At 44.7% G+C, this 25,023-nt stretch overlaps 2 protein-coding genes across 3 annotated transcripts in view; one reads left to right on the top strand and one right to left on the bottom strand.

Moving 5' to 3' along the window:
- Nucleotides 1-7,096, bottom strand: part of unc93b1 (unc-93 homolog B1, TLR signaling regulator) — a 52,096-nt gene extending 45,000 nt beyond the window's left edge. Inside the window, exon 1 of one of the 2 annotated variants that reach the window (XM_039767632.1) lies at nt 6,972-7,096. The gene's annotated coding sequence lies outside the window, so the exon portion shown is untranslated. The remainder of the gene's footprint in view (nt 1-6,971) is intronic. The other variant, XM_039767633.1, reaches the window with a different exon arrangement.
- Nucleotides 7,097-23,729: 16,633 nt separating this feature from the next.
- LOC120538181 (calcium-binding protein 2-like) overlaps nt 23,730-25,023 on the top strand; it is a 69,856-nt gene continuing 68,562 nt past the window's right edge. The window contains exon 1 of the mRNA XM_039767627.1: nt 23,730-24,443. Coding sequence (XP_039623561.1) covers nt 24,105-24,443 — 339 coding nt within the window. The 5' untranslated portion in view covers nt 23,730-24,104. The remainder of the gene's footprint in view (nt 24,444-25,023) is intronic.

The following is a 25,023-nucleotide window of genomic DNA, read 5'->3' as shown; positions in this document are numbered from 1 at the left end:
TCAGTTTAGATGGCCGGCCAGCTCTAGGAAGAGTCCTGGTGGTTTCAAACTTCTTCCACTTACGGATGATGGAGGCCACTGTGCTCATTGGGACCTTCAAAGCAGCAGAGATTTTTCTGTAACCTTCCCCAGATTTGTGCCTCAAGACAATCCTGTCTCAGAGGTCTACAGACAATTCCTTTGACTTCATGCTTGGTTTGTGCTCTGACATGAACTGTCAACTGTGGGACCTTCTATAGACAGGTGTGTGCCTTTCCAAATCATGTCCAGTCAACTGAATTTACCACAGGTGGACTCCAATGAAGCTGCAGAAACATCTCAAGGATGATCAGGGGAAACAGGATGCACCTGAGCTCAATTTGAGCTTCATGGCAAAGGCTGTGAATACTTATGTACATGTGCTTTCTCAATTTTTTATTTTTAATAAATTTGCAAAAACCTCAAGTAAACTTTTTTCATGTTGTCATTATGGGGTGTTGTGTGTAGAATTCTGAAGAAAAAAATGAATTTAATCAATTTTGGAATCAGGCTGTAACATAACAAAATGTAGAAAAAGTGATGTGCTGTGAATACTTTCCGGATGCACTGTGTATATGTATGTATATATGTATGTATATATATATATATATATATATATATATATATATATATATATACAGCTGTATATACCGAATATACTTTATACATAAAATGTATGTTGTCATACCTTGCATAACCGAATAACTCTTATGCCACAATAACAATTCAATACATTTATGGTCAGTACAGTATTTGGATTTAATAATCTTCATGTGGGAAAAGGCTGACTCACATAAATAAGTAGAGCCGAGTAATGCAGTCAAGCAGGTAGCTCTTGGAAGGACTTCTTATGCTTAATGATCGAGTGACTCGCCCGGAACGACGCTTCAGTGTGTCAGCCTTTGCTTTTGAATTCAGCCGAGTGAAAAATGACGGCTGTCCAATTAACTGCGATTTTCGTTCCCTCTCCTTTCTCTTTTTTAAATCACTTTCGTAGTCAGTTTCGTAGTTTTTATGAACAGTTTGAAAGTGCCTTTCCACATTTTCTTCTTTGGAATAGCAATGATAGATTGACAGATCAGACAAACGCACTTCGATTGTGACATTGTGAGAGAAACAAATCCTCTTCCAATTCCACATCCAGCCCATAACCAACATTTTTTTTTTTAAATCCCTTCTTTAGTCAATATAAATTGGAAGGGATCACAGCCGGAGTTTTGCAGTTTTTTGATCTTGTGTGCGGGATGAGCAGTGCGTTAGAAGACGAGATCTCAGACTGGCCACCTTGTATGTCAATCAAGTGGCAAACAGCATAGAGAGGATATGTGATAGACTAATGTTTAAAAATTTTTTTTTTTAATGCAACGCAATCTACCTGCACTACTACCTTTGTGATCTACCGGTCGATCGTGATCAACGCATTGGGCACCCCTGCCGTATAGTAATTCAAAGAGCAGGTAGTGTGTCTTAGTGGTTACAGTTCTGAGGCTGGGGGTTCAAATCTTGCTACTGGTGCTGTGTGGCCATAAGTGAGTCGCTTTGTTTGCCTGTGTTTCAACAACAGAAATGTAACCAACTGTATCTCTGTAAAGTTGCCAGCCAAATAATACTAATAATAAATGAAGTAACCGTTAAGCTGCCTGATGTACCTCCACGGAGGATATTCATAGCACCGCTAGAGAGAGATGATCTGCCTCAGTTAGCCGTGGGGCAGTCTGGGGATCCTCCAGGAGGTGGTCTAACCCACCCGGCCCCTCATCAGGAGTGAAAACGATGATCACAGTTAACAATGAAGCACGTTAAAGAAGACAAAGGTTTACATGACTTTCTCAGGGTCACACAGTAGGTCACTGGGGGTGACTCAACTTGAAACGAGACCACAGTACCTGATAGAGAAAAGTATTCACTTCGATATTTTTTAAATGTGTTTAAATAAAGGAATTGACGCCGACGACGGCGCATTAACAGTTCAACCCGATGTTCATGTAGTACTGCGAGTGCCCGTTGTGTGCAGAGTCTTTGGAGGACCCCAGATTAGACACCTGCTTAATGGTCAGCTGGCTCCTGTCCCTCCACCAATTTTAATGTTCAACATTTAAGGTGATAGAAGGCCCAGGGACTCAAGTTCAATGGCTGACATGGACACACATCCTTAACACTTCTCCAGGTAAGCCACCTTTCCTTGTTCCAAACAGGGGCAGGACACCCTGGCTGAAGACATTCGTTTGTGTCATCTGGTATGTGACGTTATAGTGTGGCTTAAGTGCAGGGGTCCTCAACTCCGGTCCTGGAGGGCGGGCCACAATGGCTGCAGGTTTTCATTCTAACCCTTTCCTTAACGGGTGACCAGTTTTTACTGCTAATTAACTCCTTTTCCTTTCATTTTAATTGACTTGTTTTTGAAGATTTGTTCCCCTGAATTTCTTCATTTTGTTTTCCTTAAATGGCATCCAAACAGAAATGAAATGTGAAGTGAGGGAGCCAAGAGAAGACCAGCTAAGTCAGGGCCTCAAACTCACACCAATTTCACTCCAACCAGTTACTTAATTAGGCGCCGAGTCTTGTCGTTAATTAAACTCGTTCTTTACTTCCATGGCTTGTTGCTGCTCTCATTGTGCAATAGCAGCCATTTCTGAAATTGTCGATTTTCTCTTTTCTAAGAGCACTGGGGACCTGAGCAGATCAGCATTCCCGAGACCCTCATCTTTCTTCATTTTCAGACATTGTATGACGGACACCAGTTGTTTTGGCTCATTTTATATCTCATTATTGTTTGGCTGCTAATTAAGGAAAAAGAAACGATTAAGGGGTCTGAGTATTCAAGAGCAAGTCAATTAAAATGAACTCAAAAGAAGTTAATTAGCAGCGAAAACAGGTCACTCATTAAGAAAAGGGTGAGAATGAAAACCTGCAGGACCAGAGCTGGGGACCCCTGCTTTAGTGCAGGCAGGCAGGGATAATTTGCTGCTTCCCTTAAATTCAGTCCTGAGGGTCCCAGTCCAAGCTTGTGTAGCCCTGTAACCGACAAAGTGGATTCAGGAAAAGAAGCCGACGGACATCTCAGTGTCCCTGCAGTTTATTCTTTCAGGGAGCCTGGAGGGACCACTCAAATCTACAGGAGCTCAAGTTCAACCTTATTGCCAAGCTGGTCAAGTTAGCAGATGATACCAAGAGAGATGGACTGGCAGATCATCTAGAAACTGTGGCTCAATTTGAGAAATCCATGATCACAAATTTAGATGTAAAAATGGATTCCACTATCAAGAAGCCGTGTGAACACGATGGTAAAATCTCGCTTTTTCGAGTTGAGATGGCTGTCAAAAAAATCAAGCCTTGAAACAGTGATTCATGCTTTTATGACCTCTCGTCTGTCTAGATTACTGCAATGCGCTTCTTTTTTGGAATTAGCCAGGCCTCCATTGCTCGCCTACAGCTGGTGCCAAATGCTGCTGCTCGATTTTTAAATGGCACAAGAAAGCATGAGCACGTTACCCCGATTTTGGCTTCCCTTCACTGGCTTCCAGTTTGTTTTTGAATCCATTTTAAGATCCTTGTATTTGGTTTTAAATCCTTTAATGGTTGTGCCCCATTTTATTTGTCGGAACTGCTGCACCCTTATGTACCCGTCTGTCTCGCTCTCTCAGGTCAGCAGACCAGATGCTTTTACGTGTTCCCACGGGACGATGCAAACACCGAGGTGATCGGGCTTTTTCAGTTGCAGCCCCAAAACTCTCGAACGATTTGCTGTTGCACGTTAGGCCGGCTCCTTCGCTAGCTGTCTTTAAATCCTATTTTAAAAACACACTTTGACTCTCTGGCTTTTGACCCGGTATGATATGTTGGCTATCTGTTTACAAACCGGATTCCAAAAAAGTTGGGACACTAAACAAATTGTTAATAAAAACTGAATGCAATGATGTGGAGATGGCAAATGTCAATATTTTAATTGTAATAGAACGTAGACAACAGATCAAACGTTTAATCCGAGTAAATATATCATTTTAAAGGAAAAATGTTGATTCACAAATTTCACGGTGTCAACAAATCCCAAAAAAGTTAGGACAAGTAGCAATAAGAGGCTGGAAAAAGTAAATTTGAGCACAACGAAGAGCTGGAAGACCAATAAACACTAATTAGGTCAATTGGCAACATGATTGGGTATAAAAAGAGCTTCTCAGAGTGGCAGTGTCTCTCAGAAGCCAAGATGGGTAGAGGATCACCAATTCCCACAATGTTGCACTTAAAGATCCATCCATCCATCCATTTTCCAACCCGCTGAATCCGAATACAGGGTCACGGGGGTCTGCTGGAGCCAATCCCAGCCAACACAGGGCACAAGGCAGGAACCAATCCTGGGCAGGGTGCCAACCCACCGCAGGCGCTTAAAAATAGTGGAGCAATATCAGAAAGGTGTTACCAAGCGAAAAATTGCAAAGACTTTGCATCTATCATCATCAACTGTGCATAACATCATCCGAAGATTCAGAGAATCTGGAACAATCTCTGTGCGTAAGGGTCAAGGCCGCAAAACCATACTGGATGCCAGTGATCTCCGGGCCCTTAAACGACACTGCACCACAAACAGGAATGCTACTGTAAAGGAAATCACAGAATGGGCTCAGGAATACTTCCAGAAACCATTGTCAGTGAACACAATCCACCGTGCCATCCGCTGTTGCCAGCTTAAAACTCTACAGTGCAAAGAAGAAGCCATTTCTAAGCAAGATCCACAAGCTCAGGCGTTGTCACTGGGCCAGGGATCATTTAAAATGGAGTGTGGCAAAATGGAAGACTGTTCTGTGGTCAGACAAGTCACGATTCGAAGTTCTGTTTGGAAATCTGGGACGCCATGTCATCCAGACCAAAGAGGACAAGGACAACCCAAGTTGTTATCAACGCTCAGTTCAGAAGCCTGCATCTCTGATGGTATGGGGTTGCATGAGTGCGTGTGGCATGGGCAGCTTGCATGTCTGGAAAGGTTCCATCAATGCAGAAAAATATATTCAGGTTCTAGAACAACATATGCTCCCATCCAGATGTCCTCTCTTTCAGGGAAGACCCTGCATTTTTCAACAAGATAATGCCAGACCACATTCTGCATCAATCACAACATCATGGCTGCGTAGGAGAAGGATCCGGGTACTGAAATGGCCAGTCTGCAGTCCAGATCTTTCACCTATAGAGAACATTTGGCGCATCATAAAGAGGAAGGTGCGACAAAGAAGGCCCAAGACGATTGAACAGTTAGAGGCCTGTATTAGACAAGAATGGGAGAGCATTCCTATTTCTAAACTTGAGAAACTGGTCTCCTCGGTCCCCAGACATCTGTTGAGTGTTGTAAGATGAAGGGGAGATGCCACACAGTGGGGAAAATGGCCTTGTCCCAACTTTTTTGGGATTTGTTGACACCATGAAATTCTGAATCAACATTTTTCCCTTAAAATGATACATTTTGTCAGTTTAAACTTTTGTTCCGTGATTTATGTTCTATCCTCCACCTCCACATCATTGCATTCAGTTTTTATTCACGATTTGTACAGTGTCCCAACTTTTTTGGAATCCGGTTTGTACTTTTTATTATGAATCTCTTCAGCTCTTATGTGTTTGTGTTTCTGCTTCATTTACCCTTTGGTTACTGTGTGTTAGAATTGTTGTGTTTTTATTGTACAGCACTTTCGTCAGCCTTAATGTTTTTAAAGTGCTTTGAAAATAAATAAATAAATCACAGTGGGACTTGGACAGCAGCCAGCCTTGGGCAGATGTGTGGGTCTGATAAAATTTAATGTCAAGTATTGCACATAGGAAGTAAAAATGAAGACACAATGGGAGCTCTGAAAATCGAGAGTACACCTCATACACAAACACACACATATACATATATTGTGAGGGATGGCCAGCATCTTTACCCGGCCCGGACGGGACGCCTCATTAAAGGAAGGACGGGGGAGATGGCTTTTGAAGGCTGCTATCTTCCCCGACCCGAAGCTCCCACAGCTCCCCCTGGCGGCATTCACGGAACCCAACAGGGCTGTGCCGGCAAATAGTAATTCCCATACAGCCCTGTGGGAATCCGAGGCGCCTTTGCAGTCCAGGGGGGCTTTTAAGCAGCAGGTCGGGTAAAGCAGTGCAGTGCCGATACTCTCCCCACAATAGCCCCCCCACCCACGCCAACCCGGGCCTTCTATCTAGCTGGCGTCTCGGCCAGGTAATGACCGTGGCTGCCCGTCACTATATATATATATATATATATATATATATATATATACACAGTATGCATATGTATATACATACATATATACGTATAGATATATACATACATGTATCAATTTATAAGTGTATTTTTTAATTGCTTCTGCAAAATGCCAACATTCCCCCAAAGAACAAATAAAGTTCTGTCCATCTCTGTTCGCACATGGGTTGCACTTAGAAAGTGGGAACCACTGGAGCCGTGAAAATTCAAGACTCTTCCCAGGAACCTTATGAGAAGCATAAAAAACTTGTAACAAATGAAATGCACGCGACACAGAACAAGCGCAGGGTCGACCAGCGCCTGAGCCCGGCATGCGAACGCAGTCTCAACGAGCCGTAAAGTCTTCACACTAACTACTGCGCCGCGAAAATCTCACTTCCACCGCCGGGAACTCCTGCTCACCTGCCGGAGCTTTAAAGTAAGCAGATTTCTGAGTAGGCCGATCTTTGAGATATTGACTGCGATCTACACCAAGCAGAATTCAACAACAGCAGCTACGGCGAGTCACATTTAGAAACGACAGAGAAGTTGAAATCAGGACCACTAAGGGGCAGCGGTGTGCTGGCGAGGAGCGCTTGCTCCAGGTGACGGGGCTGATGTTTACGCCCGCCGTAGGCAGCAGGGAGAAGCCTGGCATCTTCGAGTAAAGCGATCGCGGTTTTTCCCCCCTTCCCCTATTCGCTCCTCCACAAGCGCCGCTTACCTTTGGCACTCGAGTCCGTCCAATGCCCGAGAAGAGGCGGAGGCGCAGCTACGTCCCTGCGTGTGCTGTCTGACCGGAGGCTGCGCTGGCAGCAAGACAACATCGAACTTCCTCTTTTCGGGGGAAGCAGCAGCGACCGAGAGAGGGCGTGTTTTTTTTTTGTTACTTTTTTTTATTCGCTATTAATGTGATCCATCACCTTTGAGGAAGTCATTAAGAAACTCCCCGCGCTGTTTTCCTGCTACACACTTCAATCTGTGCCATCGATTGTACGTAATTCTTTATTCTGTATTATCTATCAATACTGCAACGCCTCTGGGTCCGGTGTTCGGTCGACTTGTGCTGCCTTGTCGAAATATACTACCGTAGCGAATATTTACTGGTTTGAAAGTCAAAATATCGAAATGATCGTAAGATTTTTATGGTATTACACACCATCAGCCAAAGTGTTTTTCTTAAGGTTGCACAAATCGATGGGTACGGAGACGCATGAGGTGAAAGGTGTACTGCGCCTGCGCAGAACAGCTTAGGCGCAGGTTTCGACAGGATGCGTGGTTCGATATGGCACCAGACCTCATGTAGGACATGGGCCGGGAATACCTGCAGCAATCGGCTATAAAGCGGTCCCATGGACAGCAGGAGAAGGGGGCTCAAGACAAGCGCTCCAATATTGGCTCAATATGCAGACCATACTGCAGTCCTCTACAAGTCCACCCAAACTTGGGTAGTCACAGCCCTGGATCAAAAGTTTCAAACAAGGTGAATCAGCATCAACACAGAAAAAAAAAAAAGAAAACTGTGCAATTCTGTATAGCAGAAGACACAAACCACCACCTGGCACCATACCAATGTCTGACCATCCCATTCCATGGTGAAGCACAGCAAAATGCCAGTGAGATATACAGTGGGTATAGAAAAGAATCACCCCTTCGAAATATTCCTTTTATTTATTTATTTATTTTTTTTTTGCTTTACAGCCTTAAATGAAAACAGTCAGTCAGTCAGTCATTGTCCAACCCGTTATATCCTAACTATAGGGTCACGGGGGTCTGCTGGAGCCAATCCCAGCCAACACAGGGCACACGGCAGGAACAAACAACGGGCAGGGTGCCAGCCCACCGCAGGGCACACCAAGCACACACCAGGGACAATTTAGGATCGCCAATGCACCTAACCTGCATGTCTTTGGACTGTGGGAGAACGGGGAGAACATGCAAACTCCACGCAGAGAGGAACTGGGAAGCGAACTAAATGAAAACACACACAAAAAGTATTTCTTCCCAGCTTTACTTACTCAATGGAATCTCTAACATCCAAGTGAAAGAAATCACAGCTACAGTTCAGAAGAATTTTTTTTTTAAATGAAAAACAAAAAATACTGAAGATTAATAAAGGATCAGCCTCGACCCAATTTTAATGTCATTTTGCTGACCGACCTTTTGCTTTAATGACAGCCTTGAGTCTGTTGGGATTCTTCTCTATCAGCTTGGCACAGATTGAGTGATATTTGCCCCCCACTCTTCTTTCCAGTTTAACTGTTCAAGTTTGGTCACATTGGATGGTGAGTGTTGGTGGTCTGCTATCTTCAGATCTTTCCACAGATTTTCACAGTGATTTCGGTCTTGGCTCTGACTGGCCACACCAGGACATTCACTTTTTTCTCCTTCAGCCACTGTGTGGTCCATTTTGCTGTGTGCTTCGGGTCGGTGTCGTGTTGAAAGGTTAACGTTCTGCCCGTCTTCAGCTTTCTGGCAGAGGGTAGCAGGTTTTCCTCAAGAATTTGACGGTATTTTGCCCCATCAGTTTCTCTTCCTACCCTAACAAGAGCCCCAGTTCCCCCCACAACAGGATGCTGGCCCCTCCATGCTTTACTTGTAGGTATGGTGTGTGGTGGATGGTGAGCTGCATTGGACTGGTGTACCATTTGGTATTGAGGCCAATTAGTTTGATTTTGGTCTCATCCAACCATAAGACCTTTTTTCCACTTGGCATTAGAATCTTGAAGGTGCATTCTGGCAAAGCTCAAACGAGCCTTCATGAGGCCTTTCTTGAGAAGTGCGACCCTCCTGAACAAGCCACAATTGTGGAAAGCTTGTGAAATTGTTGTCACATGCATGCCATTAATGACCACTCTTTGCCATCAAATCCTGCAACTCCTTCAAAGTGGCCATTGGCCTCTCGGTAGCCACTCTTACCAGTTTCCTCCTTGCTCTTCCATCCAGTTTGGAGGATCCAAGGAGGGTCCCAGTACTTCTTTATTATGGACTTTACTGAGCTCCTTGGGATTGATAAATCATTTGAGATGTTTTTGTCTCCATCTCCTGCCTTATGTCCGTCCACAACTGCGATCTTTTGAAAGTGGCCTGCCACCCACAGTCAGTTGTTTGCTGTCAGTTGCACTACCAAGCAAGGGAATGAATGGACCAGGAACAGCTTCACTAATCACACGGATTACAACTGATCACTGCCAGTACCCATGGTCTGCAATGGCAATGGTGGGCACTTACACCTCATTGAGGTTTTTTGGGGGATCCTTTATTAATCTCAGGATTTCTTGTTTTTGATTTTGTAAAATTCTCCTGAACTGTAGCTGTGATATCTTTCAATTGGATGTTAGAGGTGGCATTGAATAAGTAAAGCTGGAAAAAATATTGGTTTGTGTGTTTTCATTTAATACCCGCCATATTAGAAAACCATGTTTGGAGAAATTACATCTCTGAAATGGTCTGCAGAGCAAGATGATCACTCAACCAGTTGTAACCGGCAATGTGTAGAAAACGTAACCTGAAGACCTCTGTGGTTAAGCATCACCACTAGATGGCAGCAGACTACTGTCCTAAGAGTCAGTCGGTCTTAACAATGTAAAGCAGATCATTACACGTCACCCTGAGTCTGCCTCGGGCTTAACCTTCATCGCACAGAATTCTGAGTCAGGATAAACGCCAAGAAGGTGAAGGGTTCAACATTTAATTGTATTGTGTCAGATTAATGGTGGTGTGTAATGCTGGAGCACCTTAGGGAACTGTCCAGTTCCCCTTCCTGTTCTACACTTCCAGCAGATTATTAGTGTTTGCCATCTACAGAAATGTTCAGATGACTCTTCCATCATTAATAATGGAGACAAGTCGGAGCACAGGACGGTTGTAAAGGACTTTGTCTTGTGGTGCGGGGACAACATCAGCAAGACAAAAGAGCTGGTGGTGGATTTTCAGTGTGCCAGGTAGCCTCCCAGACCAGTATCCATCCGGATGGAGAAGGTGGAAGTGGCTCAGAGCTACAAGGACCTGGAGGTCCACTTGAACAACAAACTGTGGAGGACCTTCTACGAGGGGCTCTGTCCAGCTCTCCTCGAGTAACTGCCCGTCTCCTGGACTCTTCTCCATGCCCTTGAGGGGAGACACAACAAACCTTCTGGCAATGGCATGCATTGATGTGCCATCCTGGAGAAGTTGGTCTACCTGTGCCAGCTCTGTAGGGTCCGGGTATGGCCTCATGCTGCCAGTAGTGACACTAACCGTAGCCAAATGCAAAATGAGTGACAAAACAGATGAGGAGGGAAAAATGTCAGTGGCCGCCCTCCAGCTGTTAACCCATTTGGGGGTCGTCTCATTGTTGCCCCTCTAGTGCACCAAACTGATGAACAAGCCCCTCTGCTACTTAACTGACCAGATCAATAGCCCAGAAGTGTCACTGACTTGATGCGATACTCTGATTAAAAAGTGTTCCTATCATTTTTTTGAGAAGTATATTTAAAAAAAACGTGCAAATTCCTAAAGCCCTGTTTTCTCTTTGTCGTTCTGAGATACTAAGTGTTGCTTGATGTCGGGGAAAAAAAAATTATTTTAGTACAAGGGCTGAAACATAACGAAAGGTGAAGAAAGCGAAGGGGCTCAAATACTTTTCTGAGGCCACAGCACTTCCAGTCACTCGGACTGAAGCCACGGCCCTTTCAGAGGTGCCATTCCACCTACCATGTAGGAAGAAGACCAGGCAGACACGAGGAAAATCCACCTAGATTGTGACCCAACATGAGATTTGAATTCAGGACAGCAGATCCATGAGCCATCAGCGCTACCCGCTGTGCCCCAGACTCATACAGCAGTCTGAGTGAAGCGAATGTAACTCAGAAGGTCCACCAGGCGTCCATCAGGCGCTCTGGCTTACAGAGTATGGTCAGGTTCTCGCAGGCTCTCTGTGTTCATGGTGAGGCAGCCTGTGAGATTTAAATCCTAACGCTCATTGTCACGCCACAGATTATAAATTACAGCCCGGTTTGAGCTCTTGATTTATGGCCTGCCCTCTCACCTCTGCATCCTGTAACACAATGCAGCTTGTTTAACTGATTAAATAACCCATCAGGATGGATCTAAATTACTGTTCACGGCGGGGAGGGCGACATGCGTGTGAAGAGACTGTGGTTACCATTCGGTCTTTTCAATCACCTCTCGGTTTGCAGATCTGAATGAGGGATTGAAAGCCAAGCTGCGGAGTTCATGTTACCATGAAATAGGTCAAGGAGTATTTTAAGGGATACGCTGGTGTACGATGTGCACTGGAGATACTTGGGGGCAGCAGTTTCCATTGTGTCACTGAAGTGATCCGGTAATGGTTAGCTGCTGCTTCAATTAAAAATGTATTTGCTGAGGATCCACTGTTTGTCTTTGTTGAACCCATGAGTCTTTACTCTGTATAGTGCCTCTCCTAGCGTCTGAGAGCGACTCGATCAAGCTGAAGTCTGTCTGTGCCTCATTTGAACAATTTGCAGTTTGAAGTTTGGTTTACGTTAGTGTTAGCATGGACCAGGAGTGGATATTTGATCTTAATAAGGTGTCACACTGCATGTCTTTGTGACGATGCGGGTTCGGCTCCACGCTCCCATCACTGTTTGGAAGCCCTTGAACCCAACACCGTCGATAATGTCACCGAGATGAGCTAGACAGTAGAGGCAACAACTGAGCAAGGGGATGGTACAAATGTGCTTTTATGAAAAAGACAATCAAAAACAGTGTTCAAATAAAGTGCAGTGATTCCAAAATAGTTCAATAAATAATCCAATAAAAGAAAACGTGGAGGTAAAAACAATAGAAAAAACAATCCTTTAAAATCGAGGTTAAAGCGTTCATACAGGAAGCAGTCTTTAAAAATCCACAACAATGACAAGCCTGGTGCATCTTTCCTGTTAGTGTCTCACCTGCTTCTCCCCCATGGGTTTTGCAGCCGGCGAGACACTCTGCAGCTGCCCTTTTACACCTCACATCCACACGAGACTGGAGACCTCCCGATCCCTGGCTTCAGGATGGCACTCATCCCAGTCCCGAGACTTGGTTCATATCCAACGGCCAGGACGCTCACGCTGGGTAATCCCCGACCAAGCCTCCCGACTCCCGCTGCCTTTCCGGCCTTCCGCGGCCAGTCGCCTTTCCCTGGTCACTCCCGCTACCTCCTCGCTCAGCGGGAGCGACTTTCAACTCCAACTCCTGGGTGTAGGCCTAACACCCTGACTTCTCGCAGCTGCCCACGAGCGCTCGCTCGCTCCTTGTCTCTGTCTCTTGCACCGACTTACTTGCTCCCTCACTCCCTGTAACCTCCGTCCTCTCTTTTTCTCTTTTCTCTGATCTTTTTTTTTTCTCTCATTCCCCTTCCAACCAACTCGCACTTCTTTTATACAGCGAGGGGCCATAGCAGCTGCAGCACGTTAGCCACGGGAACAATCACGGATGTGGGCAGTTCCTCACCTGTGCACACCGCAGATCGCCCCGTGGCTTGCTATGGCCACCACGCCTACTCACTAAGCCGCCGCGAGTGCGGTGATTATTTATTTGCTCAGCGAGCTGTGGATCCAAAACACCACAGTCTTACTGACTTGTAATGTTCTCGTGCAGCTTTTAAAATGATTTTAAAAATTACTTTTTTTATTTGCTTGCGCTTATAAAACCCTTTACAAAATTTGGTTAAAATTGCTTTCCAGACATGTTTAGAATTCAGAGATTCCTGTTCCTCGTAGCTGCATTATATGCGTTGTACGTTCAGGTGAGTGCTCATTGGTTGTCAGCATACACAGAGCCCACCCTCTATGCCATGCTTGTTATATTTTGTCACAGGGATTGGCAGACTGGTCCTAAATCTATGCCTGAAATCATATAAGGGAGTAATGATGAAGAATTTCATACATACTGTATCTCCACATGATCTTAGATCTCGATAGGAAATAGGACCTTTGGACTAGAATTTCAAGTAAGAGGTGGAATTGAGCCATTCATTTTTTGTTTAGATATACTTTAGTATTCCCTGATGGGAAATTGTCTCTTTGCATTACTTTTGGAGATCAGAGCGCAGGGTCAGACATTGTACTGGAGAACACCCCTGGATAAGGGCCTTGCATAAAATACGTTCTTCCCTAATGCTGTGCAAATCAGGGTGTAATTCATATGGTACTCTGCACTCATCTGTCTCAAGTAGATCTACAATTATCTGGTAATGGTACTAAATTATGAACAGTGTCATCGATAGCTCACATGCTTTGGGAAATGCACCACACTGGCACAACTTGGGGAAAAAAATATTAGAATATCGATCAGAGAGTGTTGGATTTTTGGTTACTCTAAATCCTTTAAGGGCATTACGTGGAGCAACACCAGATGGGAGATCAAGTTGATTGTGATGTCCTACACTACGTTACTCACACATCAGTTAATCATAGTCATCTGGAAGAATTCTTAAGTCGGCATCACATTACAGGACTTCTAGACACAGGGGGTGCCAAACTTGTGAAATTCAGTTGCTGATCTTGTCGCCAGACGGATGTCAGATTACTCGACTATGAATCACAGGGCATGAAAAATTAAACAACAACAACAACATTTATTTCTATAGCACATTTTCATGCAAATAGTGCAGTTCAAAGTGCTTTACATGATGAAGAAAGAGAAAAAAGACAAAATAAATAATTAAAATTAGGGAACACTAATTAACATAGAATTAAAGTAAGGTCTGGTGGCCAGGGAGGACAGAAAAAACAATAAAAAAAACTCCAGAGTGCTGGAGAAAAAAAAATCTGCAGGGGTTCCAAGGCCATGAGACCACCCAGCCCCCTCTAGGTATTCTACCTAACATACAGTAAATGACTTCAATCAGTCCTTATTATATTGCGGGTTCTCATGGAAGAACTTGATGATGATGGTCATGTGGACTTCTGGCCTTTTATCCATCAATGTAGGGACATCATGGTGCTTTGATCAGGTGGTGGTGGTGCAAATCACCACCACAGAAAACTGGAAAAAGAACAGAAGAGAGAGTAGGGGTCAGTACGGATTTGGGAGCCATCATGAATAATAATGATAATTAATTGAATATACAGAGCATCAGGATTAAACTAAGATGAAGCTATGAGAAAGCCACGGTAAAGTACAGTATTTACTCGTGTACCATGCACCCTCGTGTAAGATGTGCACCCTAATTTTTACAAAGAAAATCACAAAAAAGTTTTGCCCCGTGTACGATGAGCGTTGTGATTGTATAGGAAGTGTTTAGAAAAAGAGAGAGCGCTGTCGAGCGAGAGCGCGAGCAAGCGAGCGAGAGGAAGTGCGAGTGAGCGAGCAAGCGAGAGAGAGAGCGTGAGAGAGAGAGAGCGTGAGTGCGCGAGCAGGTGAGCAAGAGAGAGCGAGTGCACGAGCAAGTGAGCAAGAGGAAGTGCGAGTGAGCGAGCAAGCGAGAGAGAGAGAGAGCGTGAGTGCACGTGCAGGTGAGCGAGAGAGAGAGCGAGTGCACGAGCAAGTGAGCAAAAGAGAGAGCGAGCTAGCAAGCGAGCCCAAGCAGATAAAGTAAACATTACAGAATTACATTGCCTCGTGTATGATGCGCACCTGATTTTTTAATGCTAATTTTCGGGAAAAAATGTGCGCATGGTACACGTGTAAATACGGTAATGTGTTTACAGCAGTGTTTTAAAGTGCTCCACTGTATCAGCCTGGCGTATTCCTATTGGCAGGCTATTCCAGATTTTAGGTGCATAACAGCAGAAGGTCGCCTCACCACTTCTTTTAAGTTTAGCTTTTGGAATTATAAGGAGACACTCATTTGAAGATCTAAGGTTACGATTTGGAATATAACGTGTCAGGCATTCCGATATATAAGATGGAGCGAGATTATTTAAGGTTTTGTAAACCATAAGCAACATTTTAAAGTCAATTCTAAATGGCACAGGTAACCAATGTAGTGACATCAAAACTGGGGTGATGTGCTCGGATTTTCTTTTCCTAGTTAAGATTCTGGCAGCTCCATTCTGCACTCGTTGCAATCGATTGATTTCTTTTTTGGGTGGTCCTGAAAGGAGTGCATTATAGTAATCTAGTCAACTGAAAACAAAAGCGTGAACTCATTTCTCAGCATCTTGCAAAGTTATAAGCGGTCCAACATTGATGGACTGAAAGCCAGAAGTCTACGTGACCATCATCATCAGGTCCTTCCATGAAAACCCTAAATACAAAGAGGACTGTTTGACTTATGTTAGGTAGATTGCCCAGAGGGGACTGGGCAGTCTCGTGGTCTGGAACCCCTACAGATTTTATTTTTTTTCTCCAGCATTTGAAGTTTTTTTTTTGTTTTTTCTGTCCACCCTGGTCATTGGACCTTACTCTTATTCTATGTTAATTAATGTTGACTTATGTTTATTTTTTATTGCGTCTTCTATTTTTCTATTCATTTTGTAAAGCACTTTGAGCTACATTTTTTTGTATGAAAATGTGCTATATAAATAAATGTTGATTGATTGATTGATTGATTGATTGATTGATTGATTGAACTGTACCTCGACACAATCCTCTCTATAAGTCCTGCAAGCAATTCCTTCGATCTCATGGCTTGATTTTTGCGCAACGCTGGGTCCTTCTATAGTCAGATATGTGTCTGCCTTTCCTAATCCATCCAATCGGGACCCCAAAAAAGGTGTAGAAACATCTCAGTGACGATCAATAGAGTGGGATGTACCCGTGGCAGATTTTAAGAGTGAACTCTAATGTCAATGGGATAGTTCAGTGTTTTATTTTCGTAAATTTGCAAAAATTCCTAAAATCCTGTTTTCGCTTTGTCAGTCTGGGATATTAAGTGTTGCTTGATGTGGATAAAAAAATGACTGTCAATGATTTTAGCACAAGGCAGCAGCAAAACAAAATGTTCAAAAAGAGAAGGGGTCTGAACGCCATCTTCAGCCGTTCTCTTTCTGCTGTTTTCTGAACAGCATGAAAAAAATTCACATTTCTTTTAGTGTCATCGTGGCTTAACTCTGTTTTTAGAACATTAGAACATCAGAACTCTCTCTAGACGAGAACAGGCCATTCAGCCCAACAAAGCTCGTCGGTCATATTCACTTATTTCTTCCAAAAAAACATCCAGTCGAGTTTTGAAATTCCCTAAAGTCTTACCGTCTACCACACTACTTGGTCGCTTATTCCAAGTGTCTATCGTTCTTTGTGTAAAGAAAAACTTCCTAATGTTTGTGCGAAATTTACCCTTAACAAGTTTCCAACTGTGTCTCCATGTTCTTGATGAACTCATTTTAATGTCATTGTCTTGATCCGCTGTCCTAATTCCCTTCCTAATTTTAAACACTTCAGTCAGGTCTCCTCTTGATCTTCTTTTGCTCAAACTGTAAAGGCTCAGCTCCTTTAATCTTTCCTCATAACTCATCCCCTGTAGCCCTGGAATCAGCCTTGTCGCTCTTCTCTGGACATTTTCTAGTACTGCTATGTCCTTTTTGTAGCCCGGAGACCAAAACTGAACCGAGTACTCCAGATGTGGCCTCACCAGTGTGTTATAAAGCTTGAGCAGAACCTCCTGTGACTTGTACTCCACATATCAAGGCGCTATATAACCTGACAATCTGTTAGCCTTCTTAATGGCTTCTGAACACTGTCGGGAAGTCAATAGCTTAAAGTCCACTATGACTCCTAAGTCCTTCTCATAAGGTGGACTCTCGATTTTCTGACCACCCATTGTGTATTTAAACCTAACATTTTTACTTCCTATGTGTAATATTTTACATTTACTGACATTAAATTTCATCTGCCACACATCAGCCCATGCCAGTCTGCTGTCCAAGTCCTTCTGTGATGATATAACGGATTCCAAATTATCTGCTAATCCACCTATCTTGGTATCATCTGCAAACTTCACCAGCTTGTTACTTATATTCATATCTAAATCATTTCTATATATTAAAAACAGCAGTGGCCCCAGCACTGACCCCTGCTGGTCACAACTCTTAACCTCACCCTATTCTGATGAGGTTCCTCGCACCATCACCCTCTGCTTCCTGTGTCTGATCCATCTAAAAACATCACCCTGAACTACCATTTCTTTAGTTTGATGCCCAACCTCTCATGTGGCACCTCATCAAATGCTTTCTGAAAGTCCAGATAAATAATCTCATCTGCTCCACTCTGATCGTATCCTTTTGTTGCCTCCTCATAGAATTCCAGCATGTTAGTAAAACACGACCTCCATCTTCTGACCCCATGCTGACTGTTCATAATAACTCCCATCCTTGCCAGGTGTTTGTTGCTCAATCTTATCCTTAATAATTCCTTCCGTTAATTTTCCTGTGATGCATGTTATGCAGCTTATGATAGTTTTTCATTTTTTTGTAAATGTACGGTTTTGTTTTGATACAAAATGGTGTGTAATTAGTTCATTTTAGTGTTTCTGTCACGTGTATAAATCTTTTCTTCACACTGGACCAACACGGAGCAGGAAACCACAGTCCTTGTTCTTTCGTAAAAAAAGGCAGTGTGAATGTCATAATGGAGGGACTGGCATCCCTACAGAGATGGGTGGTTAGATTCCATAATGGAAGGATGTGGATGGACATGCAGCTTCACGTCTGGGTCCGTTGCTGGTACCATTCCCTGCCAGGAGGCCATAATGAAAAGAAATAGGGAGACTACTTCCTGGAGCCATATGTTACCCCTATAGAAAGGGGAGCAGCATCCCTCTGGTTGAACTCCCATTTGTACAGCCACAGGGCATACTGGGAGCTGTAGTCCTGATGGGCAGCCCTGGTAGGGATACATAAGTGCCACCAAGGGGGGCTGCAGGAGAACATTAGGCCTAGAAGTACAATGCTGCGACATCGGAAGTACAGTCGTGTCTGTCATATTAGAAGACACCTCCTCTGCATCAGGGGGTCAGAGTCGGGATCAAGGAAGTGGACAACGTTTGCAGGGTGGAGAAGTAGAAGGAGACAGAGGTGCAAGTTTGAAACTGACCATAACCCTCTGAAGGTGATACTGTAAAATAAATAACTTTTTATGTAACCTTGAATCCGTGTCTAGCTGAGTTGTGTTTGGTGTTTGGAACTTGGGGGGGCCACCCCCCAGTGGCACAAACATTCAAACTCCAAGCACAAGGTTGGCAAAGGCATTATTATTATTATTATTATTATTATTATTATTATTATTATTATTATTATTATTATTATTTTATTGAATTAAACAAATGCAACAAATTTTGAAGCAACAACAGATAAAACAAAATGAGGGGTGGCTGGAGGAAGAGCAGACTGTTAACAAAGGTAATTTAAGAGGACACCGCGGCTTGGGTTTTGTTGTGACATGCTGCGTGAATGGTGGGATCTTCGATGCACAGGTGCCTTTCTAGACAATGTCCAGTCAGCTCAGTTTGCCACAGGTGGGCTCCAGTCACGTTCTAGACACTGCTCAAGAAGAATTGAAGCAAACAGGAGGCACCGCAGCACAACATAGAGTGCCACAGGAAAGGCGGAAGTAAGATTTCAGCTTTTGACTTTTGCAACCCTTTCTGAAAACATGCTTTCACTTCGTCATTATGGGCTATGGAGTGTAGATTGATGGACTACAATGTCACATGTGTCCATTCAACACTAAATCTACAACAAAATAAAGGGTGCAGAAAGTGAAGGGGTCTGAATCTGCTCTAAATCCCCTGTAAACCAGCAGTATGTCAACCATGCAGGTGCCTTCGGTAGCTTCCACCAACATGTTTTTAATTTAATCACACTGGCAAAATCCAGGAAAGGATGACAAGTGTCACCTTTCACATACCTTATAAGAACCAAGCAGTCCCCTCATTTGTTTGCACGGCTGAGACGAGCCTGCACTGACAGCAGAGACAGACAATGACAGATCGCAGGCCCAGTGTAACCATTACACCAGGCAGCACCAGCTGCTTTTGATTTGGGGGTTAGGGGAGTATCAATAAAACATGATCAAAGTCTGAAGTCACCCTGACCCCTCCTCGGGTAACAGCTCTGCTAGCATGCCACTCTACACTTAATAATGCAGTAGAAGTTTAGACAAAAAAAAAAAAAAGCGCATTCTCGAAACCTTAGTCGTCTGCGCTCACCCCGTGGACACACCCCGATGATGAATCCCTCGTATTGTCAGACTGTCGGTACATTGTTCTGTCAGGACGCAGCTTTTGGAGCAAATGTGCTTTCTAATATTCCTTAAGGCAACTTGGCTGCCTCTGAGAGTTTTTTGTCTGCAAGGGAATAAATCCAGCAATGATGATGAAGATGATGATGATGATGATGATTTTTATATATAGTGCCCTCCATAGCGCTTGGGTCAAAGACATGTTTTGTTCTTGATTTCCCCCTCTGCTCCACACTTTAAAGTTACAAATCAAACAATTCAGACATCGTGATTAAAGTGCACACTACAGACTTTCAGTTAAGGGGATCTGCAGACATTTTGGTCGCACATCACTTTTTCTACACATCCCATTTCAGGGCACCCTAATGTTTGGACACAGCAATGGCAGGTCCCTACAGATTTTATTTTTTATTTTTTCTCCAACCGTCTGGAGTTTTTTTGTTTTTTCTGTCCCCCCTGGCCATTGAACCTTACTCTTATTCGATGTTAATTAATGTTGATTTATTTTGTTTTATAATTGTGTCTGTCATTTTTCTATTCTTTAATATGTAAAGAACTTTGAGCTACTGTTTGTATGAAAATGTGCTATATAAATAAATGTTGTTGTTGTTGTTGTTGTCTATTAAAGCCGTTGTCATATTTAGTTCTTTGCCTCGTATCTTCCACATGCGGTGACTGCTTGACGTCTGTGATTCACAGACATCAGTAGGTGCTGAGGGTCTTCTCTGGTGATGAAGCCTCTAATGTGGCCATCTTCAGCTCCTGCTTTTTTTGGTGGGCTTGTCCCCTTAAGTTTTCCCTTCAGCATATGGAAGGCCTGCTCAGTTGGATTTAAATTGGGTGACTGGCTTGACCATTCAAGAATTTTCCATCTTTTACCCTTGATAAACTCCTGTGTCACCTCAGCAGTGCGTTTGGCTCATTATCTTGTTGGAGCATGAAGTGCCATCCAGTGATTTTGGAGGCCTTTATTGGACTTGAGCAGATCAGATGTTTCTCCACACCTCAGAATTCATTGTGTCATATCATCAATGAAAAGAAGTGTGCCAGTGTTGAGCACTGTCACTCAAATAGCAACAGATGGTGTGATCAGACCCTGATGGACCTCAACCTTGGCGTTCAGCTTGTATCTCTTTTGAAGTTCTCCTTGGCTTTTTGTCTCCCATTCTCACTCACCTTCTGCACTTTCTGGGGTTGATTTTTCTCTTGTGGCCGAATCCTGGGAGTTTGGCTACAGTGCCATGGAAATTAAAATTCTTAATAACATTTGCAACTGTTGTTACAGGAACATCAAGCTGCTAGGAGATGGTGGTCTTCCAAACTTTGCCGTTAACATGCTCGTCTATCATTTTCTTTCTTTACATTTTCTTATTTGGCTAACACCTTACAGTATGTATGATATAATTGGTTACATTTTCTTTCTTTCTTTCTTTCTTTCTTTCTTTCTTTCTTTCTTTCTTTCTTTCTTTCTTTCTTTCCAATTGGAGCACAAGGCAGGTCAAGTGACTTACTCATGGATGCACAATGTCACTGAACTCACAACCTCGGGGTCTGAAGTGCAAGGCCTTAACAACAACACCACACTGTCTGCCTTTCTGATCTCCTCAGATGACTCTCTCCTTCTAGCCTTTGTCTTCAACATGCCTTCTTCTTCTTCTTCTTCTTCTTCTTTCTTCAGCTGCTCCCATTACAGGATGCCACAGCATCACCTTCTTCCATATCTTCCTGTCATGTACATCTTGTTCTGTGACACCCATCATCTCCATGTCCTCTCTCACCACCTCCATAAACCTTCTCTTAGGCCTTCCACTTTTCCTCTTCCCTGGTAGCTCTATCCTTAACATTATTCTCCCAATATACTCAACATCTCTCCTCTGCACATGTCCAAACCAATATAATCTCGCCTCTGAATTTGTCTCCCAACCATCCAACCTGTGCCGAACCTCTAATGTCCTCATTTCTAATCCTGTCCATCCTCATCAAACATGCCTGCCTGTCATTTTCTTTCTGATCTCCTTCGACGACTCTCTCCTTTGCTTTCTCTGTTCCACATTCAGTGTGGGACACACGATGACACCAAACAGCAGAGTGATGACTTTTCTCCGTTTAAATCAGTCGAATTGCACGACTGGCAATGTGTGTGATGCGAATTCAAGAAAACAGCCAGTTTGAAAAATCCCTGAAATCCCATCATTGGTGACATTTTCTAGGGGTCCAGGGCCATTTTAGAAGATCTTTGTAGAATAAGCAACTCTTGATCTCTTGTCATGCTTGCTTTGCTTTATTCAATGACATATCAAAGGCATGCTGGGTGTGGTGGCTGAGCGGCACACCCAGAGTATGGAAGGACATGCAGGACAGTGTCTCCCCTGGACCGACAGAGGGCAGCCCCCTTGGTTTCCAGCAGGGCCACAGTTTCATGAGCATGGGACCTCAACCCTACTGGGTCCTGTGGTCACCGCCAGGGGGCGCATGGACATTTTCAGGGCGGAAGTGTGGCTGGAAGAACCTCGTTTGGCACCTGGAGTCCTTCGGGGTGCCCTATAATGTGAGCCAGTCACCACCACTCAATGGCCAGAGTCGGGAGGAAGAAGACAAAGCCTGAGGAGGAGTGGAGGCGGATGGACTGGCGGCAGAGAAGGGACTGGATTGCGTTGTGTGTTGGTGGTTTGTGAACTGTAAATAAACCGTGTGCTGGGTGCAAAACCTGTCTCCTGCCTGTTTGTGTCGGGGCTGGCATCACATAGGATAGGGGGGGCCAACTTTTCAGGGGGCATACGGCACACTTTCAATGAGCTGTAAGGGGACCAACACGTTGGTCCAGGTCTGTATGATGACATGACTCTGCACACTTATATCCATTGTGGACTATAGCCGGCTTGTCATCCCGGCCAACACCTCAAGGCGGCCAGGTGGAGCTCTCCCTGCAGCATGGAGGGGCCCCGAATACCAGCAAGGAATCCTGGACTATGGAGTTTTCCTTCACAGCCCTGCTGGATACCACAGGGGCCAACAGAGGATGCTGCAGGGAGGCCCAGAGAATCATATGTGCCCTATAAAGTACGTCATAGGCAAAGCAACAGGGGAAATTACGTACTTCTGGGATGAAGAAAAGGACTTTTTATCTGACCCAGTGATAGGAGGTCACATGGACTGAAAGATTAGGAACACTTCCGGGTCAGGAACTATAAAAGGACGATGGGAAATCCCAGACATCGAGCTGAGCTGGGTGGAAGGGTGGCAACGCGTCTGGGAGTGGAGGATTGAGTATTATTGTGATTATTGATTATTTGTATAAGCATTGTGGAGAGGAGGGTGCTTTGTGCACTGTTCATTAAAATAAAGTCAACTTATTGGACTTTACCCAGTGTCTGACGTATTGTTCAAGAGGACGATAGCGCCCTCTATCTGTCACACCATCCATCCATTATCCAACCTGCTATATCCTAACTACAGAGTCACAGGGGTCTGCTGGAGCCAATCCCAGCCAGCACAGGGCACAAGGCAGGAATCAAACCCCGGGCAGGGCGCCAGCCCACCACGGCACTTATATCCACTTCAGTAGGAATCACTCTGAGTGCGTGTGATGTGACTGTGCATGAATTTGCTTCCTAATTTAAGTGTGTGTGTGTGTGTGTGTGTTAGGTGTGCACCTATTTGTTCATTTTGCAGGTCACTGCGTTAGCTCCAGCGAGGGGGGTCGTGACGCTGTGTGAATTTGCGTGTTTCTGTCAGACATGGTACGTGTGTGTGCATGCATGTCTACAGTACAAGTGAACACATTTTAGTGGGTCTGGTCCTGAGGGTCTCCGCAAGGCGGTGGACTTGAGTATCTGGGAATGGTGTGTGTGTGCATGGAGAATCTGTGTGTGTGTGTGTTTGTGCGTCTAAGAGGATTGCCTCTGCCAGCTATGACAGAGATATTAACCGAGAGAAATGTGAATTGAACAGAAATGTGCAGAGATTAACAGAGAGGAAGAACGAAGAGTTGAGCTGATCAGACAGGAGAGGCTGAATCATTGGCTGGGAGGAAAGAAACAAGAGATGATGAAAATAAAGACATGTTGTGGGGGGGGCTACACGTGGTGGAGTGAAAGTTGTGGGGGAGAGAGAGAGAGAGAGAGAGAGAGGAAGGAGTGAGCACAGGCAGAAGAGGACTAGCAACCGGGCCCAGCAGATTAAATGGCACAGGCAAATCAGCTTGGTGGGGATGGTGGGGGGTGGTGGTGTTCGGGGAAGGAATTGAGCAGTGAAGGAGGAGGGGGGTTTGGTGGTGGTGGTGGTGGGGGGGGGAAGGGACCGCCGCACAATAGATTTCATGATAATGAAGCGATAAACAGGTAAACCGAGAGCAGGGAACTGGGAGAGCAGCAAGGCGGCCGAAACCCTGGCACTGAGTCGTCCTCTCTATGGAGAGGTGTGTGGCATCACATCACTCAAGCAGCGCTGCCCGGCACCTGGTGAAGGAGTTGAGACAGATGGGTCAAGGCGTCTAACTCGTGGCTCTAAAGAAAGAGGAACTTGGAAGTAAAGCCAAGAAGTCAGAGTGGGGATCGGGGATTAAAAAAACAAAAAAAGGCGTAAACTGCAGAGAGCCCTCTGGCACCTGAAAGCCACGGCAGATTAAAGACGTAGAAGGACGAGACAGGAAGGAGAGCTCGATACACACAGATAGGTGGTGCTTAAGGGAGGTGTAGACTCGCAGAGTGACAACCCGGGGAGAGCGATGTTCATGCTCATTCGGGAAGGCAACAGCACCATGAATACGACCAACATCGAGACCAAGGAGCGGTCGGACAAGCAGGTCAAAGCCTCCATCAAAAAGAAGGTGGAGAAGCAGCAACAGCAACGAAAGAGCGTTGGGGAGATGGCTCAGAGAAGGGGCTCCATCTCCTCCTTACAGGGTGACCAGTCCCGGCTCCCCGACGGAAACTCTCGCAGTTCCTCGTTGCGCAGCCTAGATGATGGAGGGGCTGGAGCGGGAAAGTCAGCCAGCGCTTCTGCCGATGAGGAGCTGGAGGCACCAGAGGGGCTGTATCCCATCGTCGACTCAGTCTTTGGTCAGGTATGACTGGGGGTCCATCCTTTATTTAAACAGGAGTCTGCATGGGTGTGTGTGTGTGTGCCCAACAAGTGGGGTGGAGGGGTCAAACTGCTTTTAATTGCTTGTGATGGCAAGCATGTGTCTGAGGATGGTTCTGTCCTACCTACATTTTGATGGCTGGTTGACCAATGTTCTCTCAATGATCTTTCCCTGTCCTTCACTGAGGTGATCTGGTCACATCTGACACCTCTCCACATTGACAGTTATGGTGCGTGTGTCAAACGGGCCTTTTCGTATGGCTGTGTTTGGACTAAATTACTCCAGTTGAGTGTGATTCATATGGGAATGGGTTTTGGTGAACATCTCTGAGTTGGTCAGGCCTGTTTATGAACTCACTGCATGGACTTGCAACGTACAGAGCCGATTACTGCATGTTTGAGGGGAGTCAGACACGCTGTGAGACTCTCATGGTTACATCCAACGTGGAAAGTGCACTCCAGATTTCACTATCTGATCTCAGGGTGTTTGGGCACGAAATAGGTGGACCTTGTGGGTCATACTGCTTAGAAGGTCATGCTGAGCTCTGCATATTTGGCCTCCG

The sequence above is a fragment of the Polypterus senegalus genome, chromosome 10 (genome assembly GCF_016835505.1).
Source record: "Polypterus senegalus isolate Bchr_013 chromosome 10, ASM1683550v1, whole genome shotgun sequence".
Lineage (NCBI taxonomy): Eukaryota > Metazoa > Chordata > Cladistia > Polypteriformes > Polypteridae > Polypterus > Polypterus senegalus.
Note: the sequence above shows the minus strand (reverse complement) of the source record. Positions and strands in the feature narration are given on the sequence as shown.